Source organism: Ornithorhynchus anatinus, chromosome 3 (assembly GCF_004115215.2).
Source record: "Ornithorhynchus anatinus isolate Pmale09 chromosome 3, mOrnAna1.pri.v4, whole genome shotgun sequence".
In the NCBI taxonomy this organism is placed as follows: domain Eukaryota; kingdom Metazoa; phylum Chordata; class Mammalia; order Monotremata; family Ornithorhynchidae; genus Ornithorhynchus; species Ornithorhynchus anatinus.
This window is the reverse complement of record NC_041730.1, coordinates 124197570-124219564: the sequence shown is the minus strand read 5'-3', so window position 1 is coordinate 124219564 and position 21995 is coordinate 124197570. Positions and strand designations below refer to the sequence as shown.

Below are 21995 nucleotides of genomic sequence, written 5' to 3'. Positions count from 1 at the left end.
CTGTGCTTTCCAGTGGGCACATTCTCTTCAAATGGGCAGGGAGAGGATTGTCCCCAGTTGACTTCCCTGGGACTTGGAGTGGGAGGAAGGAGATGAATGAATCCCAGAGAGCCACTCTTCCCCAGGGCCTGCCACAACCCTCTCTCTCCCCCGTCCCAGTAGGGAAGCAGGAATCACCAGTTCCTCAAACATTAGAGGGCTCCCTCGGGGCTCACTCGTTACTGCGTCTCCTTAGACACCAGAGAAACCCTGGGGTTATCTAGTGTGGCCAGCTCTGAGCATACTTAGGCCACTTTTTTGATGGCTTGGGAGGAAACCATTCTGGAGCATTCTGTATCAGCTTGAAAGGACCGATGTGGCACTGAGAATTTCCAAAGCCCCGAAGGGAAATGGTCTGCTGGAGAGACCCAGCTGCGGGGCTCGGGACAGTGAGCAGGGCTGCCTGAAAAGGGGCCTGGTCTTCATGGCTTTGGCCAAATCTCACTCCACACTCCTCTCCCGGGGCAGAATCCCTAGCCGTGCAGCCAGTCTGCTAGATCCTCCCATTGTTGTTCTGGCCTCAAGGAAGGTGCAGGACCAAAGCTGGCTTCCTGGGTAAATACGACTGATTGATGGATTGATTAGTAGATAGACCATGGGCCTGGGGGTCAGCAGGCCATGGGTTCTAATCCTGCCCCTGCCACTTGTCTGCTTTGTGACCTTGGGCAAGTCACTTCACTTCTCTGGGCCGCAGTGACATCATTCGTAAAATGGGGATTGAGACTGGGAGCTCCATGTGGGACATGGGACTCTGTCCAACCCTCTTTGCTTGTGTCCACCCCCGTGCTTAGTAAAGTGTCTGGCATATAGTAAGCGCTTAACAAATACCACACTTATTGTTATTATTGATTGATTGGAGCAGGCTAGTGTGCCCACCTATTCTCAGGGAGCTCCCAGCCCTGTAATTGCTGTACTGGATTAGTGGGTTAGTGACCTCCGGATTGGCTCCCCCACCGACTCGTTCTGTGGCTTTGGCCTCTCCCTGCTCCATAGTCAGGACCTTGGGAAGGACCAGCTCGGTCTCCTCTGCTTGTCGATCGATTCTTTGGATGAGCACGAGGGGTCAGCGATGGTTTCCCTATGTAGCCGTAGATAGATCATTTGATGCCCCAGAAGCATTCCACCAGCTAGGCTCTAATGTACAGGATACAGTTTATTGGCATCATTTCTCTGAAGAAGGGGCTGGAAGACTTAGCAGGTTAAAACTTTAACACTTTTAAAATCAAGAAATCCAAAGAATCTCCCCTCCCCACCAAGACAATCCCAAACACCCGAAGTACGGGGTCAGGGCGGGCAAAGCAGAAACAGCACAGACCAAACCAGCAGGACCATGGTACATCATCAAGTCAATTGAGCAAGCCACCACCTGGGAGCCACTATCTCTGTTGAGGGCAAAATCGTACGGAAAAAGAGAAAGTTGACAACACTGACCAATACAGATAAACTAGGGCCGCCTTGGGATCTGGGGGAGGGGTGGAGAGGAGTCCTCGTTCTGTTTTCTCAGAAAACATGCAAAGAAAGAATTCACAAACAACTCTGTTTACGAAAATATCATCGACTTCCAAGCTTCTCTTTCCCTTTTCAAAGATGGCCGCCCGGCTGTTCAGTCAGTAACTCTGAGGGGCCATTGCAGCTACTGGATGTGGAGAGTGAGAGAAACAGGCAGAGGGAGAGAGATTCAGTTTCCACAAAGGTTGTTAGTTTTTCTTTATTGTTGGGATTTAAAGTGCATATAACTGAAGGCAAAGTCCAAGGCCTAAAAAAAAATAGGAGGCTTGAGAGAGAAACTCAGAGATTCTAATGGCGGCAGAGGGATATCCACCCAAAAAGGCCACTTGAGCTGCAGAGGGAGAGAGGGGTAAGAGAAAATGAGAGAAACGGAGAAAGAAAAAGGAAGGGAGTACAAGAGGGAGAAGAGAAATACCAGTTCAGGCAGAGGTTAACAAGAGCTAATTTATTTCCCAGCTCGGAGCAGGCCGGCTGAAATGGACAGGAGCACGTTCTTTGGAAGAAATCATTTTTTAGGCAGATCCCGGAGCAGCTAGCTGCACCGACCAAAGGACAATGCACAGCTAGGCTCCCGACTGGCACGGCAGGGAGAATTGCTGCTTGCTCCTTCTCCCTCCTCCCGCCACCCCTCGACCTCCCGCCTCAATTAGGGGGGCATCTCCCCGGCCTGGGGACTCACCATGCCCTCTTGGGGAACGACCTAGGGTGACCCCCTCCTCCTCCCCCAGCCAGACTGTAAGCTCATCGTGGGCAGGGAACGTGTCTGTTTATCCCAAGAGCTTAGTAGAGTGCTCCGCACGCAGTAAGTGCTCAATAAATACAACTGAATGAATGAATGAATGACCTCCCATCACCTTGCAAAAGTAGGGAGCGGGCATGGGGGCCGAAGGGTCCCTAATCCATGGGAATTCCTGGACGTGCTCTCAGTTCCGTTTCCCTTCTGGCCGGGTTGCCCTTGGGGCTCCGAGCCTCATCCCCGGGGTCCTGGAGTCCCCACTCACCCACACAGGCAGTGCCATCCTCGTTGGGCTCGTAACCCCGGCTGCACCTCTTGTTGGCACGGCAGCGGTAGCTCCCGTAGGTGTTGATACACACCGGCCTGTCCCTGGGGCACACGAAGGGGAACTGGATACACTCATCGCTGTCTGAAAGCAGAGAGAAGCTGCTCCCTGGTGCTGGGGGCCAGGTGCCCCTGTTGCTGGGGGGCTCAATACACAGTCACTGGATGAACAAACAAATAAAGGCTTCTTTGGCCCATCCTGGTCTGGGCTAGGTGGGCTCAGGTCTGATCACTGTTATCACCAAAAGGCAGCCCTGGGCTTACTAAGGGCCTACTAACACATATATCATATATAACTAATATAAAATATAATATAACTAATATATACTGTGTATATATCTATGATTCTATTTATCTATTTTGATGGTATTGATGCCGGTCTACTTGCTTTGTTTTGTTGTCTGTCTCCCCCTTCAAGATTGTGAGCCCCTTGTTGGGTAGGGATTGTCTCTATCTGTTGCCGAATTGTACTTTCCAGGCACTTACTACAATGCTCGGCACACAGTAAGTGCTCAATAAATACGATGGAATGAATGAATACTAACAGCCCAGACTTCCTGTTCTCTATCCTCTGTGAACGCTCTCCATCATCACCATCATCCTCACCACCATCACAGCATCATCTTCACCATCACCACTAAGAACATCATCACCATCATCATCATCATCATCATCACCATCACTAAGAACACCCCAGCCTTCTGAGCAAGTGCCTGTCTATAACCAAACTTTGTGGCTACCAATAAGACATCAACAAGCGTAGTTCAACGATCACGTTAAAGATCAAAGAACAGCCTGTCCAATAAATCTCATTCAGGTAACCACTGTGAGGGATGGCAACCCTCAAGCAGCCTAGGCAGCCTCCAGGGAAGCCAGCTAGCCCCCAAGGACCCCCAGAAACTCCACCTTGATCAGGCCCTAGGGCTGGATGCCCCATCTTGACTGAGTTTCCAAGCTACTGTTCTTTTGGCTGTTCAATCGGCTATTTTATTGGGGTCCCCTTCTCTTATCAAGTGATTTCTTCCTTGCTCAACTGCTCTGGACCCATGGCGACCCTATGCACTCCCTCATCTGCTACCTCCCCCTAAGCTGTCTCGGTAAGGATGCCCTCCCCTTCAGGCCAAGGCCACCGCTTGGAATGAAGGGGACTGTAGGGGTGGGGAGCTAGTGTATGTGTGTGGTGGGGGACACTGGGTGGGGTGTGTGTGTGTGTATGTGCGTGTGAGGGTGTACATGTGGGTACACCCGGAGGTCTTGTTGTCAAGTCCCCAGGCAGTCCCAACCTTCCTTCCATAGGTCACATGGCTTATCTGGTATCCAGGTCTACCCTCAATCCAAGTAATCCTCCTCCCAGGTCTTGGTTTGGGCAGCCCCGGTCCCTGCCTTCCTTGCAAGGCCAGACTCTCACGGTCTCCGGGACCTGCTGGCAACTCACCCCTGCAGCGTCCATTTTCTTGCTGGGCGAATCCCTGGCCACACTGCATTGTAGGAGGAAACAGAGACACCCGTGGGTCACGTTACTCCCATGCTGTCCCTTTGCAAGACCCCGGGCCAAAGCAGCTGCCCTGTAGGCCCCGGCTCTCAGGTGGCTAATCTGAGGAACGGCTGGAGACGGCCTGTTCCTGCCCAGACTCAGGCTGGGAGGGATTCAACATGAGCAAATTCAATAGTTCAATTTCAGACTTCCTCAGAGTAGGATGGGAGAGCCAGGAACAGGAAACCCAACTGCAAGGCTCTTTTTCTTCAGTCCCTGTGGCCCTCTTCCCCACACCCTTGTGGTCTTCTTCCCCAGCCTGGGCTCTGCACTGAGACAGGATCCCCAAGGCTTCAATCCTACAGAGCAGAGGGTTCCCAGCATCCCTGGGCCTCAGCCACTTGCTCCATATGAAGGGAGAAATTGCCAAAGGTCTGCCCAGGGCCTGGCATCAGTGGAGGCTGGAGCATGGGTCACTGCCTGGGGGAGTCGGGCTACTACTGAGGACAATTATGACCTGAGCCCCCAAGCCGGCTCCTGGCCCTCTGGCCTCTCCCCAACTCCTCCCTTTGGGAAGGCCAGACCGGATCGGGCCCAGACCCCAGCGCCCACCTCCAGGGTGACGGGCTGGGGGAGCTCATCCTCTTCCGAGGGGTAGGGGATCTCCAGCACCGAGTTCCTCTCGCTCTTGGCCACTCCGCGGCTCACAACCCTGCCGTCGGGCCATGTCACCTCCAGGCTGCTGGCCTCGTCTTGCCCTGTGGGGAAGACACAAGGGGGAGGTGACCAGGGCTGTTCCCCCATCTCCGAGCCCACCCCAAGTCTGCCCAGCTCACCCCCACACCGGAATCAGCCTGCAGAGTTTGGGGCATCTGGGACAGTCTTGAGGGTGCAGCCAGGTACGGACAGACAGCTTTCTGCCCAACGGCTGATTCCCTGCTTCCCCAAAGGATTCCAACTCTGGCCTCAGGCAGTTAAGGAATTCGACAGACCGGCAGGCTTGGCCAGTAGGAAAAGGAAGCAGGTGAAGGGTAGAAACGTTCAACGGGACATTTGCCCTGGGAACACCACCAGAAGTAGACTTGGTGCAGCGGTAGGAGAGAGAATGGACAGAGCTGAGAGCAGTGGAATGCTGGGAAAGGGGCAGGGCCGGCCTGGCTCAGGGGCAGAGGTAATAATAATAATAATTACATTTGTTAAGTACTTACTATGTGTGAGGCACTGTACTAAGTGCTGGGGGGGCTACAAAAGACAGGAGTGTGGTTGGAGCAAAGGAAGGGAAGTCAGGGGAAGGGCAGGGCCAAGGCCAAGGCAGGGCCAGGGCAAGGGAAGGGGCAGAGGCGGGGGCAGGCTGGGGCCAGGGCAGAGGAGGGCCAGGGGCAAGGGAAGAGGTAGGGGCCGGGTCTGAGGCGGGGGCATCAGCTCTTGACTGCCACCTCCACTTGGGTAAAAGGGATTTGGAATTTATCAGACTAAACCAAGAAAGATATCTTGAGAAGCAACATGATCTAGTGGATAGAGCACGGGCCTGGGAGTCAGAAGGACCTGGCTTTTAGTCCTGACTCCACCACTTGACTGCTGTGTGACCTTGTGTCAATTTCTCTGTGCCTCAGTTCCCTCATCTGTAGAGTGGGGATTAGGACAGTGAGCCCTATGTGGGATATAGACTGTCCAACCTAATTATCTTGTATCTACCCCAGTGCTTAGAACAGTGCCAGGTACATAGTAAGCGCTTAACAAATACCACAGTTATTATTATTATATCAAGCTGAGATAATTTCCTCACCCTTCAAATTCACTGGACCACAGCTCTCCCGATCTTCAAAGCCTTCCTAAAATCCCATCCCCAGCAAGAGCCTTCCTCGTGTCCAAACACCCCGTGACATCACCCCAATAGCCACCTTCAGCACTTACGAATGTATCCAATTTGATAATTCATTCTTTTAATATTCATATTATTTCACCCTCGTTCTTCCAACCGCTTCCGCTACTGGCCAACACGATTTGTCTTGCTTCCCAGCTGAATTATAGTCATGGTATTTAGTAATCACTGACAATGTGCAGAGCACTGTCTAAATGCTAGGAAAGAATTCACAGGTGGGAATCAGAGCCCTTCAAGGGGTTTATTATCTCAAAATATAACGGGAGAGGGGACTGAAGTGATGGAGTGATGAGACGACAGAACAGAAAAATGACTTAAAAGACGAGGACACGTGCAAAAATGAAAACAAAAATCAGCAGGGTGCTGTGCTAGAGAAGAATTTCAGGTTCCTTGTGGCTCAGAGCCCAAGGTGCAGCTGGGGCCTCCAAGAAATTATAAGCTCCTTGAGGCAGGAAATGTGTGTTTAGCTTCTGTAGTATTCTAAGAGCTTAGTACAGAGCCTCACACTAGTGCTCAATAAATACCAGTGGTGGACAAGGGCCTGATATGAGCCCCTGCACCATACCACAGACCTACCACTGGTTCCCTTCTCACAAACTGCAGGGGATAATGGGATAATGCCACCAGGAGCTGGAGTGCACAGTCTCAGGTGGTTGGAAAAGGACAAAGGCAATCAAGACAAACAGGACTGCTCTTTTCAGAAGAATTACAAGCAGAGCAGACGGAGGGAATAGAGTCGACGGAATATTTTTGCACTTTAATAAAGCAATTGGTATGTGGACCACTGGATTTCCCTTGCTCAAATGAGCCCTGGCGGCTTGAATACACACCCTCTTCTTGCAAATAACAGAAAGAGCAGACACAAAGGGCACTCCATGTAAATGTCTCTGGTGAGGGAGGATTCGGGTGAAGGGGCCAGGAGGGCAGGGGTGGTGTGGGGTTGATGAGTGGGGATTATTTAGCACCTACATAATCTCATTTCTCTATTAGCCGTCGGCTCCATGCAGCTCCTCCGGATCAGAGCTTTTGACTAGAAAATTCTCTGCAGAGTAATTTCAGGTAAACCAATATGTATCCCTATAGCCTTTAAAAGAAAGAGTTTGGAGGCCTCAGAGGAGACAACCCCAAAGAGGAATTCTTACATAAGCAGCGTGGCCTAGTGGAAAGAGCCCAGGCCTGGGAGTCAGAGGACCTGAGTTCTAATACTGGCTCTGCCACTTGACTGCTCTGTGATTTTGCGCAAACTTCTCTATAATTCAGTTACTTCATCGGTAAAATGGGGATCAAGACTGTGAGCCCTATGTGAGACATAGACTGTCTCCAACCTGATTATCTTGTATCTATCCCAGTACTTAGTGCAGCGACTGAGATATAGTAAGAGCTTAAGAAATACCACAAAAAATAGGTCACAAGGGGGTGGGGCCAGGACTAATTCAATCCAAATGAGGACAGGAACATAAGAAAGAAAAGAATCCATTGATGGAGGAGCAACGATTATGGACCCGCTATCTCTAGGGAAGCGGGTAGAATCATATCCCCTTCAGACTGTAAGCGTGTTGTGGGCAGGGAATGAGTCTGTTGTATTGTTAAATTATATTCTCCCAAATGCTTAGTACAGTGCTCTGCACACAATAAGTGCTCAATAAATCCGACTGACTGACTGATATCCAGTCCTGAGCCCAAGCTTCCGGGAGCCATGGCAAGGTGGCTGTTTCCCGATCTGGGCACAAGGCCTGGCCGGTGGGAGGCTGATGTAGCAGCAGCAAGGAGTGGGAGAGACTCATTCAGAAGCCAGGCGGGAGGGTAGGGGTAGCCAGAAGGGCTCAAACGTTTCTCCTAGGAGCTCTGCACAGAGTAAGCACTCAATAAATACGATTGATCAATTGATTAACTGACTGAAATGCGTTGAGGAGAATCAGACCTCCCTTGCCCTCCCTCCTTTTGTGTTTGTCACCAGTTCAAGCTCTCCCTTTTATTTTTCAGATTGTAACTCACTATGGTCAGGGAATGTGTCTGCTAATTCTGTTGCACTGTACGCTCCCAAGTGCTTAGTATAGTGCTTTGCAAATAGTAAGCACTCAATAAATATGATTGATTGATTGATTGATTTTGAGTTCCACCAAGAGACAGGGTCTGTGTCCAATTCCCACCTGTGTGTTCTTTCCCAGTGCTTACTACAGTGAACTGCACACAGTAAGCATTTTAAAAATACTACTACTTATGGGTTCTAATCCTGGGTCCACCACTTGTCTGCTGTGTGACCTTGGGCAAGTCACTCAACTTCTCTGCACCTCAGTTACCTCATCTGTAAAATGGGGATTGAGACCATGAGCCCCATGTGAGATGGGAACTGAGTCCAACCTGATAAACCTGTATTTACCCCTGCACTAGTACAGAGCCTGGCACAGAGAAAGCGCTTAACAAATACCACAATTACTATCATTATGAGAAGGAGCACAGCCTAATGGATAGAGCACAGGCCTGAGAGTCAGAAAGACCTAGGTTCTAATCCTGGCTCCAATACCTCCCTGTTGTGTGACCTTGGGCAAGTCAATTCAATTCTCTATGCCTCAGTCACCTCATCTGTAAAATGGGGATTAAGATTTTGAGTACCATATGGGACAGAAACACAGAAACGCTCTGGGCATGTCACTTCCCTCCTCAAAAACCTCCAGTGATTGCCTAGCAACCTTCGCATGAAGCAAAAACTCTTCACTCTTGGTTTCAAAGCTCTTCATCACCTTGCCCCCTCCTACCTCACCTCCCTTCTCTCTTTCTCCAGCCCAGCCTCTGGTGCTGCTAACCTTCTCACTGTGCCTCGTTCTCGTCCGTCCCACCATCGACCCCTGGACCAAATCCTACCGCTGTCCTGAAATGCCCTCCCTCCTCACCTCCGCCAAATTTACTCTCTTCCCCTCTTCAAAGCCCTACTGAGAGCTCACCTCCTCCAGGAGGCCTTCCCAGACTGAGCCCTCCCTTTCCCTCTGCCCCTCCTCCCCTCCCCATTGCCCCTACTCTCTCCCTCTGCTCTACCCCCTTCCCCTCCCCACAGCACTTGTCTATATTTGTATATATTATTTATTACTCTATTTATTTTATTAATGATTTGTCTATATCTATGATTCTATTTATCTATTTTGATGGTATCGATGCCGGTCTACTTGTTTGTTTTTTGCTGTCTGTCTCCCCCTTTTCGACTGTGAGCCCGCGGTTGTGCAGGGGCTATCTCTATCTGTTGCCGAATTGTACATTCCAAGCGATTAGTCCAGTGCTCTGCACGAAGTAAGTGCTCAATAAATATGATTGAATGAATGAATGACAGGCACCTGTCCAACCCGATTTGCTTGTATCTACCCCACCGCTTAGTACAGTGCCCGGTAAAGAGGAAGTGCTTAAAATTACCACAATTATTATTAAATACAACAATTACTACCACTACTACTACTACTACTACTGGTCTGGAACTCCCTGTGCCCTCCACCTCTACCTCAGGGTTGCTGAACTGAGAGAAATGCTGGTACTCAAGGGCAGAAACTCTGACATTTACTGTTGGACCAGCTTTTGCTCTGCCTCTTCTCCATCATCATCATCATCATCATCATCATCATCTCTCTCTCTCTCTCTCTCTCTCCCCACCCCCATCTCTGATCCGATCCTTGTCCTCATTTCCCCTGCAGCATTCACTCCCCTCCTGGAATGCCTTCCCCACTTGCTCACTGCTTTGTCCAGCTGCCTGCACCGGTCTCATTTCCAGTGACGTGTTCTCCCAACTAGCTTGGACTCTTCTTCCTTCCCACCCTCCCACTTCCCTATTGTTCAACTTCCCTCCCCCTCTATTTCTTTTCTCTTTTCTCTCCACTTTCCCACCCTGAACCTCCTGGGATCTCTTTTTATCACCCAACCTCAGTCTTCCCAAGATCTCTGTTTCAGCCCTTCTCCCCATAGTTTGAATCCCAGCCACTCTCTCTCCCTGGTCTTCAGGGTCTCTTCTGGCTTATATCAGCCTCTTCCCTTTGCCTCTTCCTTGCCCTCTTTTATCCTTTCTCCTTCTTTATTCCCAGCTACTCTCCTTTCATTTCTTCTTGTGCCTATTTTTTTAATTCACTACCTCTTCCTATCCCCTTTCATCCTTTTCCACTTTCTCCCAGTCTCCTCCTTCTCTTTCTGCCTCTCTGCCCACAGCCCCACCCCCTGTCTTGTGAGTCTTTTTCATTCTCATTCTCTATCAATCTCTCTCCTGTCTGTCTCTCTCCTCTCCATCTCTCTCTCTCCACTCTCTCCCTCTGCTCTCTCTCCTTTCTGTCTCTCGGTCTCTCTCTCTGCTCCCATCAATCAGAAAGCCTTGATCCCCCCCCCCCCCCGACCCGTCCTGCCCATCCCCGCCTGCTGGTGAAGGGAGCACTCTGGGGATCGATGACAGCCTCAGAGTTCTTGGGAGGAGCATGCTTTACTCTCCCTGTGTGCTTGTGGGAGCCACTGTCTGCTGAGCTGGCTCAGAGGGTGTCGCTGATGCCAGACTAAGCCGGGAGCAACCTGGGGGTGTTCCAGGGCCTAAAATAACAGCTCTCATCACTGCGAGCCTTCTCAGCTCAGACACCTAGGCTTCTCCCTGCTGGACTGTGGGCTCGTGTGGCACCCTGCCATCTGAGAAGGAGCTCCCGGGTAGTCTTCCTATGTTGGAGGAGTAGATTCAGGGAAAGGATCTTGGGCTATCTGCAGGGCTCCTCACAGGCCCAGTGAAGCCTGCTCCACTTCCCTTTCCCACTCAGAACTCCCATCCCAACTCCCCCGGGAATCAATTATTCAATCAATGAATGCTATTTATTGAGCACTAACACTGTACTAAATGCTTGGGAGAGTACATTACAACAGAGCTGGTAGGCACGTTCCCTGCCCACAAGGAGCCTCCAGTTTAGAGGGAATGAATTTAGCGGACATGCCTGACAAGGAAATCACTCGGGCCACTTTGGGCAGTGGAGAAGCTGCTGGGTAAAGCAAAGAGTCTGAGCAGATGAGGCCTCAGAGCTGGCTGGGTTGGTGATAGGATGGTTTTGACTCTTGGGCATAAGGGACAGTTGCCCTGAGCTTCCAACTCTTTTCTTTCTCCCTTTTCTTCTCTCTGTTCTGCCCTTCTGATGGTGCTGGGCACTGGAGCCTGCACATTTTTCTGAATAAGCCTCTCTCTCAATTCACTATTATTTAAACAGTCTGGAGTTGGGGGAGAGGGCGGCTCAGTTCCAGGGGGTCCTGCTTGATCTCTAGGGGCCCAATCACAATGGGGGAACACAAATCTCTTAAGTTAGCCATTGCCTCAAACAGAACCACGAATGGGGGCGAGGTGGCGTCAAGGAAAGTCTGTTAGGTTCTGGTATGTCTTTCACCTGCCTGGGAGAGGGAGAGTTAGGGGTGGCTTTGGAGGGGATGGCAGCAGCTGAGAAGACAGTCAGGATGAAGGGACTGGAGTGACTGATGGGGGAGGGAGCAGTGGAAACTCCAAAGGGAGTGGAATAAAAGGGGAGAAAATCTTATAGACAGGGTGAAGAAGCTGTATTCATGGTGAAGACCAAATAATAATAATAATAATTGTGGAGTCTGTTAAGCACTTACCATGTGCCAAGCACTGTACTAAGAGCTGGGGGAGATATACGATAATCAGATCCTATATCAGGTCCCCGATTCCTCCTACAGTCCAAGTAGGAGGAAGAAGAGGTATTGAATTCACATTTTGCACATGAGGGAACTGAGGTAGAGAGAAGTTAAGTGACTTGGCCAAAGGCACGTGGTGGAGCTGGGATTAGAACCCAGATCCTCTGATTCCCGTGTGGAAATCTGCCGACAGGGTGGAAACCCTGCAGACAGGGTGGAAACCCCATAGATGAGTGGAGACCTCAAAGGTAGAGTGGAGACCTCCTAAGTAGAATGGTGACCCCCCTAGTCAGGGAGAAAAATCTCACAGATAGGGTGGACAGGGAGAAAGCTCCGAAGGAAGTGGAGGAAAAGGGGCATCAATTATAAAAACATCTCAGTTGAGAAGGGAGGGGTGTTGGCCCAGAAGCAAAGAGCACCCCAAATTTACTAAACCCTTAATCTGCCCCTGGTTGCAGGGCTTGTCTGTTTAGCAAGGCTCAGGAGACCCAGGACAGAGTCAACAAAGCAGCCCCATAGACAGCATCCTGACCTCCCAACAATTGCTCCTCCCGGCTCAATCGACCAATCACTGTATTTATTGAATGCTTACTGTCTACAGAGTACTGTACTAAGCGCTTGGGAGAGTATGACACAACAGAACTGGTAGATACGTTCCCTACCCAATCGATCAGTGGTATTTATTGAGCGTTTACTATGAGCAGGACACTGTTCTAAGCACTTGGAGGAGCACAACACAAGGGAATTAGGAGACACGTTCTGACGACCACTGGCTTCCTGTGAATCCCAAGGGTAGGATCCCTGGTCAGCAAGGGGTCATGAGGGATGGGGCAAAGATAGTAAAGAATAGAGAGGGTAGAACAGAGAGAGACCGCCCCCAGGTCCCAGATGTCCTCCCGGCCTTGCCCTCTTCTCTAAGCCGCAAGACTAGCACACTGTCCTGTCATAGCCCAATCTGAGCAACGAAGCCCAGGCTTCAGAATGCAATTTTCCCTCCCCCTTCACTGTCCCAGCTCTCTTAGGATCACCGACCACCTGCCCCCCTAGACTCAGTTATCTCCCATCCCCCTCACCATTGCTTCTCCACCTCTGCTGCCGGACTCACCCAGGCCGAAGTGTGCCACGGGCTCCATCTCGCACAGGTAGCCCGAGCCACCGTCGATCACTCTCAGGTGCGCGCCGCTCCGCCTCGTGAAGAGCACCACCTTGGCCCCTCGGGCGAAGGCTCCGAAGCGGGTTCGCGGCACCACTCGCAGCCAGTTGTTTTTGAAGCCCTGATGGAGAGGGAGATGGTGGGGCGGGGAAGGGGGCTCCGATCTTCATCCCCGGCAACTGGCCCGGTGGGAGGGAGGGAGGGCTGCAGGGACCCAAGGGGGAGGAGAAGAGGGACCTGGGAGGGTGGCGAGGAAGGGAAGGAGGAAAGGAATGGCCGGAGGTGAGAGAAGTGTGAAATGAGAGAAGGAAGAGGAGCAAAAGAAGAGGGACCCTGGCTTGAGGAAGGGGAAGAGGGGCAAAACCTGAAGTGAAAGAGGAAGAACAGGGTGAGGAGGCAAAGCGGAAGGAAGGAACACTGGGCCCAGAAGACAGAAGACAGAAAGGAAGGTCCCAAGAGGAAGGGGTGGGCTTCTAGAGGCAGGCCTGAAAGTTTTAATTACCCTTTACTTCTTTCAGAGTCCAGGATCCCACTCCCTGCCAAGTTAATTCCCCCTCCCCAGTTCCCCCCAAACAGCTCCGAGAATTCTCATCCAGGTCAGGACTGGACCTTGGGTGTCCCCTCCGCACCTGGTTCCCTCTGAAGACCGAAAGAGGCTGCGCCATGGACTCCCCGTGGGATAAGATCAGGTCCAGCACCCCGTCTCCATCAAAGTCTGTCACCACACCCCCTGCAACAACAGACACCTCACCTCCCTGCCCCTGGGAGTGGGCAGGAGGAGGTATGGCCGGGGCAGGGGTGGCGGGGCAGGGTGCCGCAAGCCTTAAGGAGTTTGATATCTTGGGCCAAACTGTGGGGGGCTGGACGCACAGACAGTGCACAGATCCCTGAGAAGCAGTGTGGCCTAACGATTAGAGCACAGGCATGGGAATCAGAAGGACTTGGGTTCTATCTTGGCTCTACTCTAATCCCGGCTCTATCACTTGTCTGCTGTGTGACCTTGGGCAAGTCATTTCACTTCTCTGTGCCTCAGCTACCTCCTCTGTAAAGTGGGAATTAAGATTGTGAGCCCCATGTGGGACACGGACCGTGTCCAACCTGATTATCTTGTATCTACCTCAGTGCTTAGAGCAGCGACTGGCACATAGTAAGCGCTTAAACGAATACCATTAAAAAAAAAGAGTAGCCAGTCAATCCAGTGGTCCAGGGGTGGCTCTGGTCTGAGGCCTCACTGGGGAGTTGGGGGAGTTGTTCGACCAAAATTTGGGAGGGGCAAAAGGGGTGACTTTGGAGTTGAAGACACTTCCTGCGTTCTACAGCGAAGAGCCCAGCAGGTCTTCAGGGCACCTGGGAGGGGTTGCTAGCTCACTGACTCTCTCTCAGACCCAAATACTTCAGGCAACTGAGTCCCTGGAGGTGGGGATCAGTAGGGCTCAGCCTGGACAAGGCTGTCCAGGAGTCCCAGAAACAGATCTCCTACTTCTTCCTCTTTGTGTCGGCCAAACCTATCCGGCCCAGGCAGTCTGGGTGACCCAGAGGGGGCTGACCCTGCTGAGGTACTCTGGACCTCTGGTCTTTATGAAGAGACACAGGGAAGGGACATGCAAACTGAGTAGGGTAGGTGGCCCCAAGACCTCTAACTCACCTGTACCCCGCCCCTCGGGCTCCAGGGCATCCCCGGGATTGAGCTCTTCGATGAGGGGGTCTGCATGTTCCCGGCGGATGACCCTGTGGGAGAGGAGATGAGGCAGCGTCAGCAAAGTCAGCTCCCTCCCCTCCTGCCCACGAGCCTCCACCCCCGCCCAGCGTCAAGCACCCCCGGGCTGGTTGGGTCTCCCCTTCTCCCCATGCAGTTCCTAGTCCCCAGAGGGACGGGAACGATCTCTAATTCCCACTTGTGTGTTCTTTCACAGCACTTGGAAGAACTCCGCACCCAGAAAGCACTTAATAAAGACTACTGGTTGTGAGCAGGGAATGTGTCTGTTTACTGTTATATTGTACTCTCCCAAGTGCTTAGTACAGTGCTTTGCATACAGCAGGCACTCAATAAATACAACGGAATGAATAAATAACTGAATATCTAGTGACAAAGACACTAACGTTCCTTCCAAGGGCTCCATTGTCTCATCTTCCCCGACCCCGAGAAGGAGGGGCATAAGGCTTGTGCTGTGGACACACACATACTGTAGATACTGAGAAGCACCGTGGCTCAGTGGAACGAGCACGGGCTTGGGAGTCAGAGGTGGTGGATTCTAATCCCGGCTCTGCCACTTATCAGCTGTGTGACTTTGGGCAAGTCACTTAAATTATTTGGGCCTCAGTTACCTCATCTGTAAAATGGGGATTCGGACTGCGAGCCCCATGTGGGACAACCTAATTTCCTTGCATCTACCCAGTGCTTAGAACAGTGCTTGGCACATAGTAAGCGCTTAACAAATACCATCATTATTATTATTATTATTATTATTAATACCAGCTCGGTCTGCTGGGGGCTACGCCATCAGTGATGAGGGCTTCTATCCAAAGAGCCACCTAAGTTATTCTGCCGGTTGGATAGGTCCAGGAGGAATCCTGAAAAATAGCTGGCTAAAGTGGGCAGTGAGGACTCTAGAGGCTACCAAGGGTTATCAATCAACCAGTCAATCCTATTTATTGAGTGCTTACTGTGTGCAGAGCACTGTACACACAGAGTACAATAAAATAGAGTGGGTAGACACATTCCCTGTCCATAAACAATTTCCCGTCTAGAGCGGGAGTCAGACATTATTATATTATTATTATTGTATTACTGTTATATCTATTTATTTATTTATTTGTATTAATGTTTGTCTCCCCCTCTAGCCTGGGAGCTCATTGTGGGCAGGAAATGTCTGCTTGTTGTCAGAGTGTACTCTCCCAAGTGCTTAGTACAGTGCTCTGCACACAGTAAGTGCTCAATAAATACGACTGAATGAAGAAATACGATTGAATGAATGAATAAATAAATTAGGAATATAATAATAATTACGGTACTTCTTAAGCCCTTACTATGTGCCAAGCACTGTTCTAAGTGCTGGGGTAGATACAAGGTAGTCAAGTTGGATACAGTCCTTGTCCCACTTAGGGCTTACACTCTTAATCCCCATTTTATAGATGAGGGGACTGAGGTCCAGAGAAGTGAAGTGACTTGCTCAAGGTCACACAGCAGACATGTGGCAGAGGCAGGATTAGAATCCATGACCTTCTGACTCTCAGGGCCACACTCTATCCACTTAGCCACACTGCTTCCATAAATTGACAAGTGAGGCTGAAAGTGGAGTGAATAAAGGGTACAAGTGCAAGGGTGACTCAGAAGGGAGTGGGAAAAGAAGAAATGTGGGCATAAAAGGGAAGACCTTTTGGAAGAGAAACAGCATGGTCTAGTTGATAGAGCACGTGCCTGGGAGTCCTAGGTCCTGGGTTCTAAACCTGGCTCGGCCACTTATCTGCTGTGTAACCCTGGGCAAGCCACTTCATTTCCTATGCCTCAGTTACCTTATCAGTAAAATGGGGGTGAAGACTGTGATTCCCTTGTGGGTCATGGGCTGTAACCAACCTGATTACCTTGTATCTATCCCAGCATTTAGAATAGGATCTTCCACATAGTAAGTGCTCAACAAATACCATGAAGAAGAAGGAAGAGATATGCTTTTAATGAGGAATAATCGTAAGCTGCCCCTCTAGACCGCAAGCTCATTGTAGGCGGGAAACGTGCCTGCTTATTGTTATGTGGTTACAAATTCTCCCAAGCGCTTACTACAGTGCTCTGCATACAGTAAGCACTCAATAGATATGACTGAATGAACCTCAATAGATATGACTGAATGAATGAATATGAATATGAAGAGAGAGCATAAGCATTATGCTGTGGCCACTTGTACCGTAAAAAAAGCTACGCAGGAATTTTGCAAAGTGTGACACCCCTGCTAGCCTACTCATGCATTGCACTCCGGGACCCCAGGTATGAGAGAGTAAGCGGCACTGCTCAGGTCAAAAGCACTTTGATTCATTCTTTTCCCTGTGAAATCTCAGGATCCTGGCTAGTCCAACACCTTTTTTTTAATGGCGTTTGCTAAGTGCCTACTATGTGTCAAAACTGTTCTAAACGGTGGGATAGGTACATGTCGTTAATTAGAACGGACACAGTCTCTGTCCCTCATTGGGCTCGCAGTCTAAGTAGGAGGGAGAACAGGTACTTAATCGCCATTTTATAGTTGAGGAAACTGAAGCACAGAGAAGTTAAGTGACTTGCCCAAGGGAGGGCAAGAAATTGGCAAAGCTGGGACTAGATCCTAGGTCCTCTGATTTCCAGGCCTGTGCTCTTTCCATTAGAGAAGCAGCGTGGCTCAGTGGAAAGAGCACGGGCTTGGAAGTCAGAGGTCATGAGTTCGAATCCCAGCTATGCCACTTGTCAGCTGTGTGACTGTGGGCAAGTCACTTAACTTTTCGGTGCCTCAGTTACCTCATCTGTAAAATGGGGATTAACTGTGAGCCTCACGTGGGACAACCTGATTACCCTGTATCTTCCCCAGCGCTTAGAACAGTGCTCGGCACATAGTAAGCGCTTAACAAATACCTACGTTATTATTAGGCCATGCTGCTTCTCTTGATAAGAGATTCCATCATTTGGATTGAAGGGATGGCAACTGGTTGCGAAGACTGGGGGAGGGGGGCTGAGAGCCTCGTCTGTCGTGCTGGCCTGTGGACACCCATTCCAGATGATGGGTCTGGGTACTTTTGCCCCTTTATCAGATGGGGCCACCCAAGGGCAGTCTGGACTCGCGAGCAATTACCCAACTAATTTGCTCCACAGAGAAACCCAAGAGGATGCTTTAGGCTCCCAAAGAGGGATTTGGACCTGAATTATTCAACTGGGCTCTTCCATGGCGCAAACCAGCAGGACAAATGACCAGTCTTCCATTGGCCCTCTACTTCATGTGAGAGGTGCCAGCCACTGGGACCAATCAGGGAACGTGCACCCCAGAAGAAGGGAAGGAACCCGATTAATTGTATCTACATCAGTGCTTGACACATAGTAAGTGCTTAACAAATGCTATTATTATTATTATTATTATTAGACAAGGGGATGAGACTGATGGGTCCCTGTCAGAGAGGAGGTAACTGGCTGGGTGATCCAGGAGGGGATCGGAGGTTGGGGGATTCTGCAGCTCAAGGGTGCTGAGTTTGTCCCATTTTGCTTTGCCAAATAAGATTTGTATGTAGTGATGGGGGTGTGCGTGTGGGTATGTGGGTGTGTGTGAGAGATTCTGAGGTTTGTCTGTGCCTAAGTAGGTGGAGGTGAAGGGGAACCATTGCCAATTACAAATATGAAGCCCCCACAGGGAGCTTGATAGGTGAATGATTTACTGACTGGGGCTAATGGGGATTGGAACTAGTCTCTGCCCTAGAAAAGCAGTTTGGAGAACCCTGTTGGATTGACTCAGCCTCTGGAGAGCCTCGAGGAGGAATCTGATGGGGCCCAAACCACCTGCTTGGTGAATGAACATGGAAGACAGATTGGAGGGAAGACAGCCTGGCTATGGGCGGGGCTGAAGCGGGAGTCTGGGAATCTCATGAGGAGTGAGAAGCTGTTTGGGCAGACAGTGAGGAGGGCCTGGGCAGGAAATTTGGTTGAAGGAGAAGCAGGAGCTACTTTGGCGGTGATTGAAGGAATCTGAGAAGGGTATGTATTACTGCAGTTAAGGGATTGTGTCACACTTGTACATCCTCAGCACCTGGGTGTGGACCAGGGCACGGGCTCCAGGCTGGGCAGTGGGCTGGAGGGGATACGTGGGGGAACTTGTGGACTCTCTGTACAATCACTGCAATCCCTTTCCTGAAACATGCCTGCCACCTGTGTCTGTGTGCACTGCTCCTAGTGAGGTCGGTAGGCCTAGGGAGGAATTAGGGGGTCAAGAGGACTCCCAGTAGGTATCCTGTCATTCCAGGAACCCTAAAATGGAATCGAGGGACCCATCCTGGTCACGTGGGCCGGACAGGCAAGGGTTAAGGCAGTCCCAAGCAGCCAGCTGTGTGGCCGCAGCCCAGTTGTTAGCTCTCCTCACTGCCTGTCACTGTGTGCTCAAAGCCCACCATCTGCCGTGGGGACCTCGGGAAGTGCCAGAGTTGCCGGTGCCAAGGCTCGGGGTGGTGCCCCGGAGACCTGAGTAAACACACCAAAATGTGCCTGAGAATCAGGGGCCTCGTTTAACCTGCTCGCTGCCAGCAGCTGAATCAGCCAGGGCCCTTGAGGGAAGGGGATGGGGAAGCTGTCACTGAATTGGGGATGGGACAGTCTTCCGTGGGGAGGAGAGGGCAGGAGTAGCCCGGTTTTGGAGAAGCAGCTGCCAACACAGCCCTGTTCAGCCCAGTAGGGCAATGCTCAAGTACTGGGGTCCTGGGGAGATGAGTGAGAGACACCTCTCAGTGATCAGAGGCCCATGGCAAGTGACACTTTATTAGCCAGAGAAGAAAAGTAGAGCGTCTGTTAACGAGCAATTGATCTTCTGCAATTAATCTGGAAGTCGTGAATAAGCTTTTTGCAAGGCACCTAATTAGTAAATCTGGTGCCTTCAGGGGGTGATTACATACGGCAGGATTGATGCTTTTGTTAATAATTATATTTTAAAAGACGCTTAGTCACAGCTCTCGCCTTTTATTAAGAGTAGCTGGAGCGTTGCTGGGGCAGGACTGAGGGGTTCTGGAAACCAAGCAATTAGGCGGTATATTTCCAGGGACCAGAAAGCCCTTGCCCTTCCTCCCCCTCCCCTCTGGCTGAGCCAGCTGTCCTGGTCATTCCGGGATCAGGGCTCATCCAGGACTCGAGGTAGCTTGCCCCTAGGCAAATTTACCTCCAGCCTCCTTTCCCTCCTATCAGCCCCTTTTTCGAGCACTTAACAAGGGGAGAGCACTTGGGAATCAAGTCAGTGCTATTTATTGACTGTAGGCAGAGCACATACTAAGCACATACTAAGCACTCCACTTTTAAATCAGAATTATCACATCTCACTATACCTTGACAAAGTCTGGGGACTCTCTCCTCCTTACTTCCCACCATCAGTGCCCCAGCACCCTGGTTTCTGTTGTTGGGTCCCAAATCTCCCCACGACAATACTGGAATTTGTTAAATGTTTACTAGGTGCCAAGCACTGGGATAAGTGCTGGAGTAGATTCACTACAATCAAGTCAGGCACGGTCCCTGTGCCACACGCAGCTCACAGTCCCAGTTGGAGATAGAATAATAATAAATAATAATTATGGTATTTGTTCAGCGCTTGCTTTGTGTTAGGCACTGTACGAAGCGCTCAGGTAGAGACAAAATAATTATTCTGAACCCAGTCCCTGTCCGACATGGAGCTCAAAGTCTTAAGGTATTTCATCACCATTGTACAAATGAGAAAACTGAGGCACAGAGAAGTGGAGTGACTTGCCCGTGATCATAGAGCAGGCAAATGGCAGAGCTGGGAGAAGGACCCAGGGTCCCTGACATCCAGACCCATGCTTTTTCCACTAGGCCTCCTGCTTCCCACTCCATCTGATACTTTGGAAGCTTCTTTCAGAGGCCTGGGGTTTACTTGCCCACACTCGACTTCTCCTTCTTCTTCCTACCTCCTTCGTCCTAGCTTGAACCATCAATCAGTGGAATTTGCAGAGCACTGTACTAAGCATTTGGAGAGTACGACAGAATTGGCAGACATATTCCCTGCCCGTAACGACCTTACGGTCTAGAGGAGAGAACCATACCATCACTGTGTCAGACCAGTGGTCCACTGACCCCAGTGCCTGGAGGAACTGTGTGATTATGATGGCTATTCTTGATTTTAGCTTGGGAGAGCACCTCCTCCCTCTGAGTCTCTCCTGAGCTCTCACCTCTCCCTCCCAGCACGTCTTCATTTCCCGGATCGATATCCTCAGAGAAGGGGAGTCGCCTCGGTTTCCCCCGTCAGGGAAGGAGTTGTGGGAGAGACCAGAGCCTAAAAGGGAAGGGGAGATACCCACCGGAAGAGGCGGTTGATGGAGGAACCCCGGGAGGCAATGTTGTTGAAGAAGACCTCCAGCTCTTGGTCGTTATCGAAGTCGGCTGCAATGACGGTACGGACTGGAGAGGGCATGGAGAATTTGGGGGTGGCGATGTCCTGGGCAGGCAGAGAGGGGTCACGGGTCAAGGGGGTCCAAGGGTGTCCTTCTCCCCCTCACCATCTCTAGCGATACGACACCAGTGGCCCCTTTACCCTTGTTATTGAGCTGGGGAAAGATGAGATTCCAGAGTTGCCCCCTGCCCTCTTGAGGAGGGGGTGAGCTCCTTTCTTCCCTGGCTCCCTGACTCACCCCCTGCCAGAGAGGTGGGGGATCTCATCCCCGCTCAAGGGGCGGGGACCCCACAGAGACCAGCCCCTGCCATCTCTCTCATAATATCCCGGCTAGATTATTATGTCAGCCTTCTCTCTGATCTCCCTTCCTCCTGTCTCTCCCCGCTCCAGTCTATTCTTCATTCCGCTGCCCGGTTCATCTTCCTGCAGAAACGCTCTGGGCATGTTACTTCTCTCCTTAAAAACCTCCAGTGGTTGCCTATCGACCTCCACGTGAAACAAAAACTCCTCACTCTGGGCTTCAAGGCTCTCCATCACCTTGCCCCCTCCTATCTCACCTCCCTTCTCTCTTTCTACTGCCCCCCGCCCCCCCGCATGCTCCACTCCTCTGCCGCTCACCTCCTCACCATCTCCCGTTCACACCTATCCCGCCGTCGCCCTCTGGCCCACATCCTACCGCTGTCCTGGAACGCCCTCCCTCCTCACCTCCGCCAAACTAACTCTCTTCCCCTCTGCAAAGCCCTATTGAGAGCTCACCTCCTCCTCCAAGAGGCCTTCCCAGACTGAGCTTCCCCTTTTCCCTCTGCTCCCTCTGTTTCCTCTCTGTTCCCCCTCCGCCCTCTGCTCCCTCCCCCTTCCCCCCTTCACCTCCCCTCAGCTAAGCCCCCTTTCCCTCTGCTCCTCCCCCTCTCCCTTCCCCTCCCCTCAGCACTGTGCTCATTTGCATATATTTTTATTACCCTATTTATTTTGTTAATGAGGTATACATCCCCTTCATTCTATTTATCGTGATTATGTTGTCTTGTTTTTGTCCGTCTGTCTCCCCCGATTAGACTGTAAGCCCATCATGGTCAGGGACTGTCTCTATCTGTTGCTGAATTGTACATTCCAAGCACTTAACACAG

At 51.0% G+C, this 21995-nt stretch overlaps 1 protein-coding gene across 2 annotated transcripts in view; it reads right to left on the bottom strand.

Annotated features, from left to right (window-relative positions):
• Nucleotides 1–1172: 1172 nt before the first annotated feature.
• Nucleotides 1173–21995, bottom strand: part of CRTAC1 (cartilage acidic protein 1) — a 156054-nt gene continuing 135231 nt past the window's right edge. The window contains exons 8-15 of one of the 2 annotated variants that reach the window (XM_029060567.2): nucleotides 20780–20916; nucleotides 14409–14491; nucleotides 13393–13493; nucleotides 12716–12884; nucleotides 4695–4840; nucleotides 4044–4086; nucleotides 2550–2693; nucleotides 1173–1675 (exon numbers count right to left, since the gene is read on the bottom strand). In XM_029060567.2, the coding sequence (XP_028916400.1) occupies nucleotides 1647–1675; nucleotides 2550–2693; nucleotides 4044–4086; nucleotides 4695–4840; nucleotides 12716–12884; nucleotides 13393–13493; nucleotides 14409–14491; nucleotides 20780–20916 (852 nt within the window). In that variant the 3' untranslated portion in view covers nucleotides 1173–1646. Of the gene's footprint in view, nucleotides 1676–1716; nucleotides 1880–2549; nucleotides 2694–4043; nucleotides 4087–4694; nucleotides 4841–12715; nucleotides 12885–13392; nucleotides 13494–14408; nucleotides 14492–20779; nucleotides 20917–21995 lie in introns of those variants that run through there. The other variant, XM_029060566.2, reaches the window with a different exon arrangement.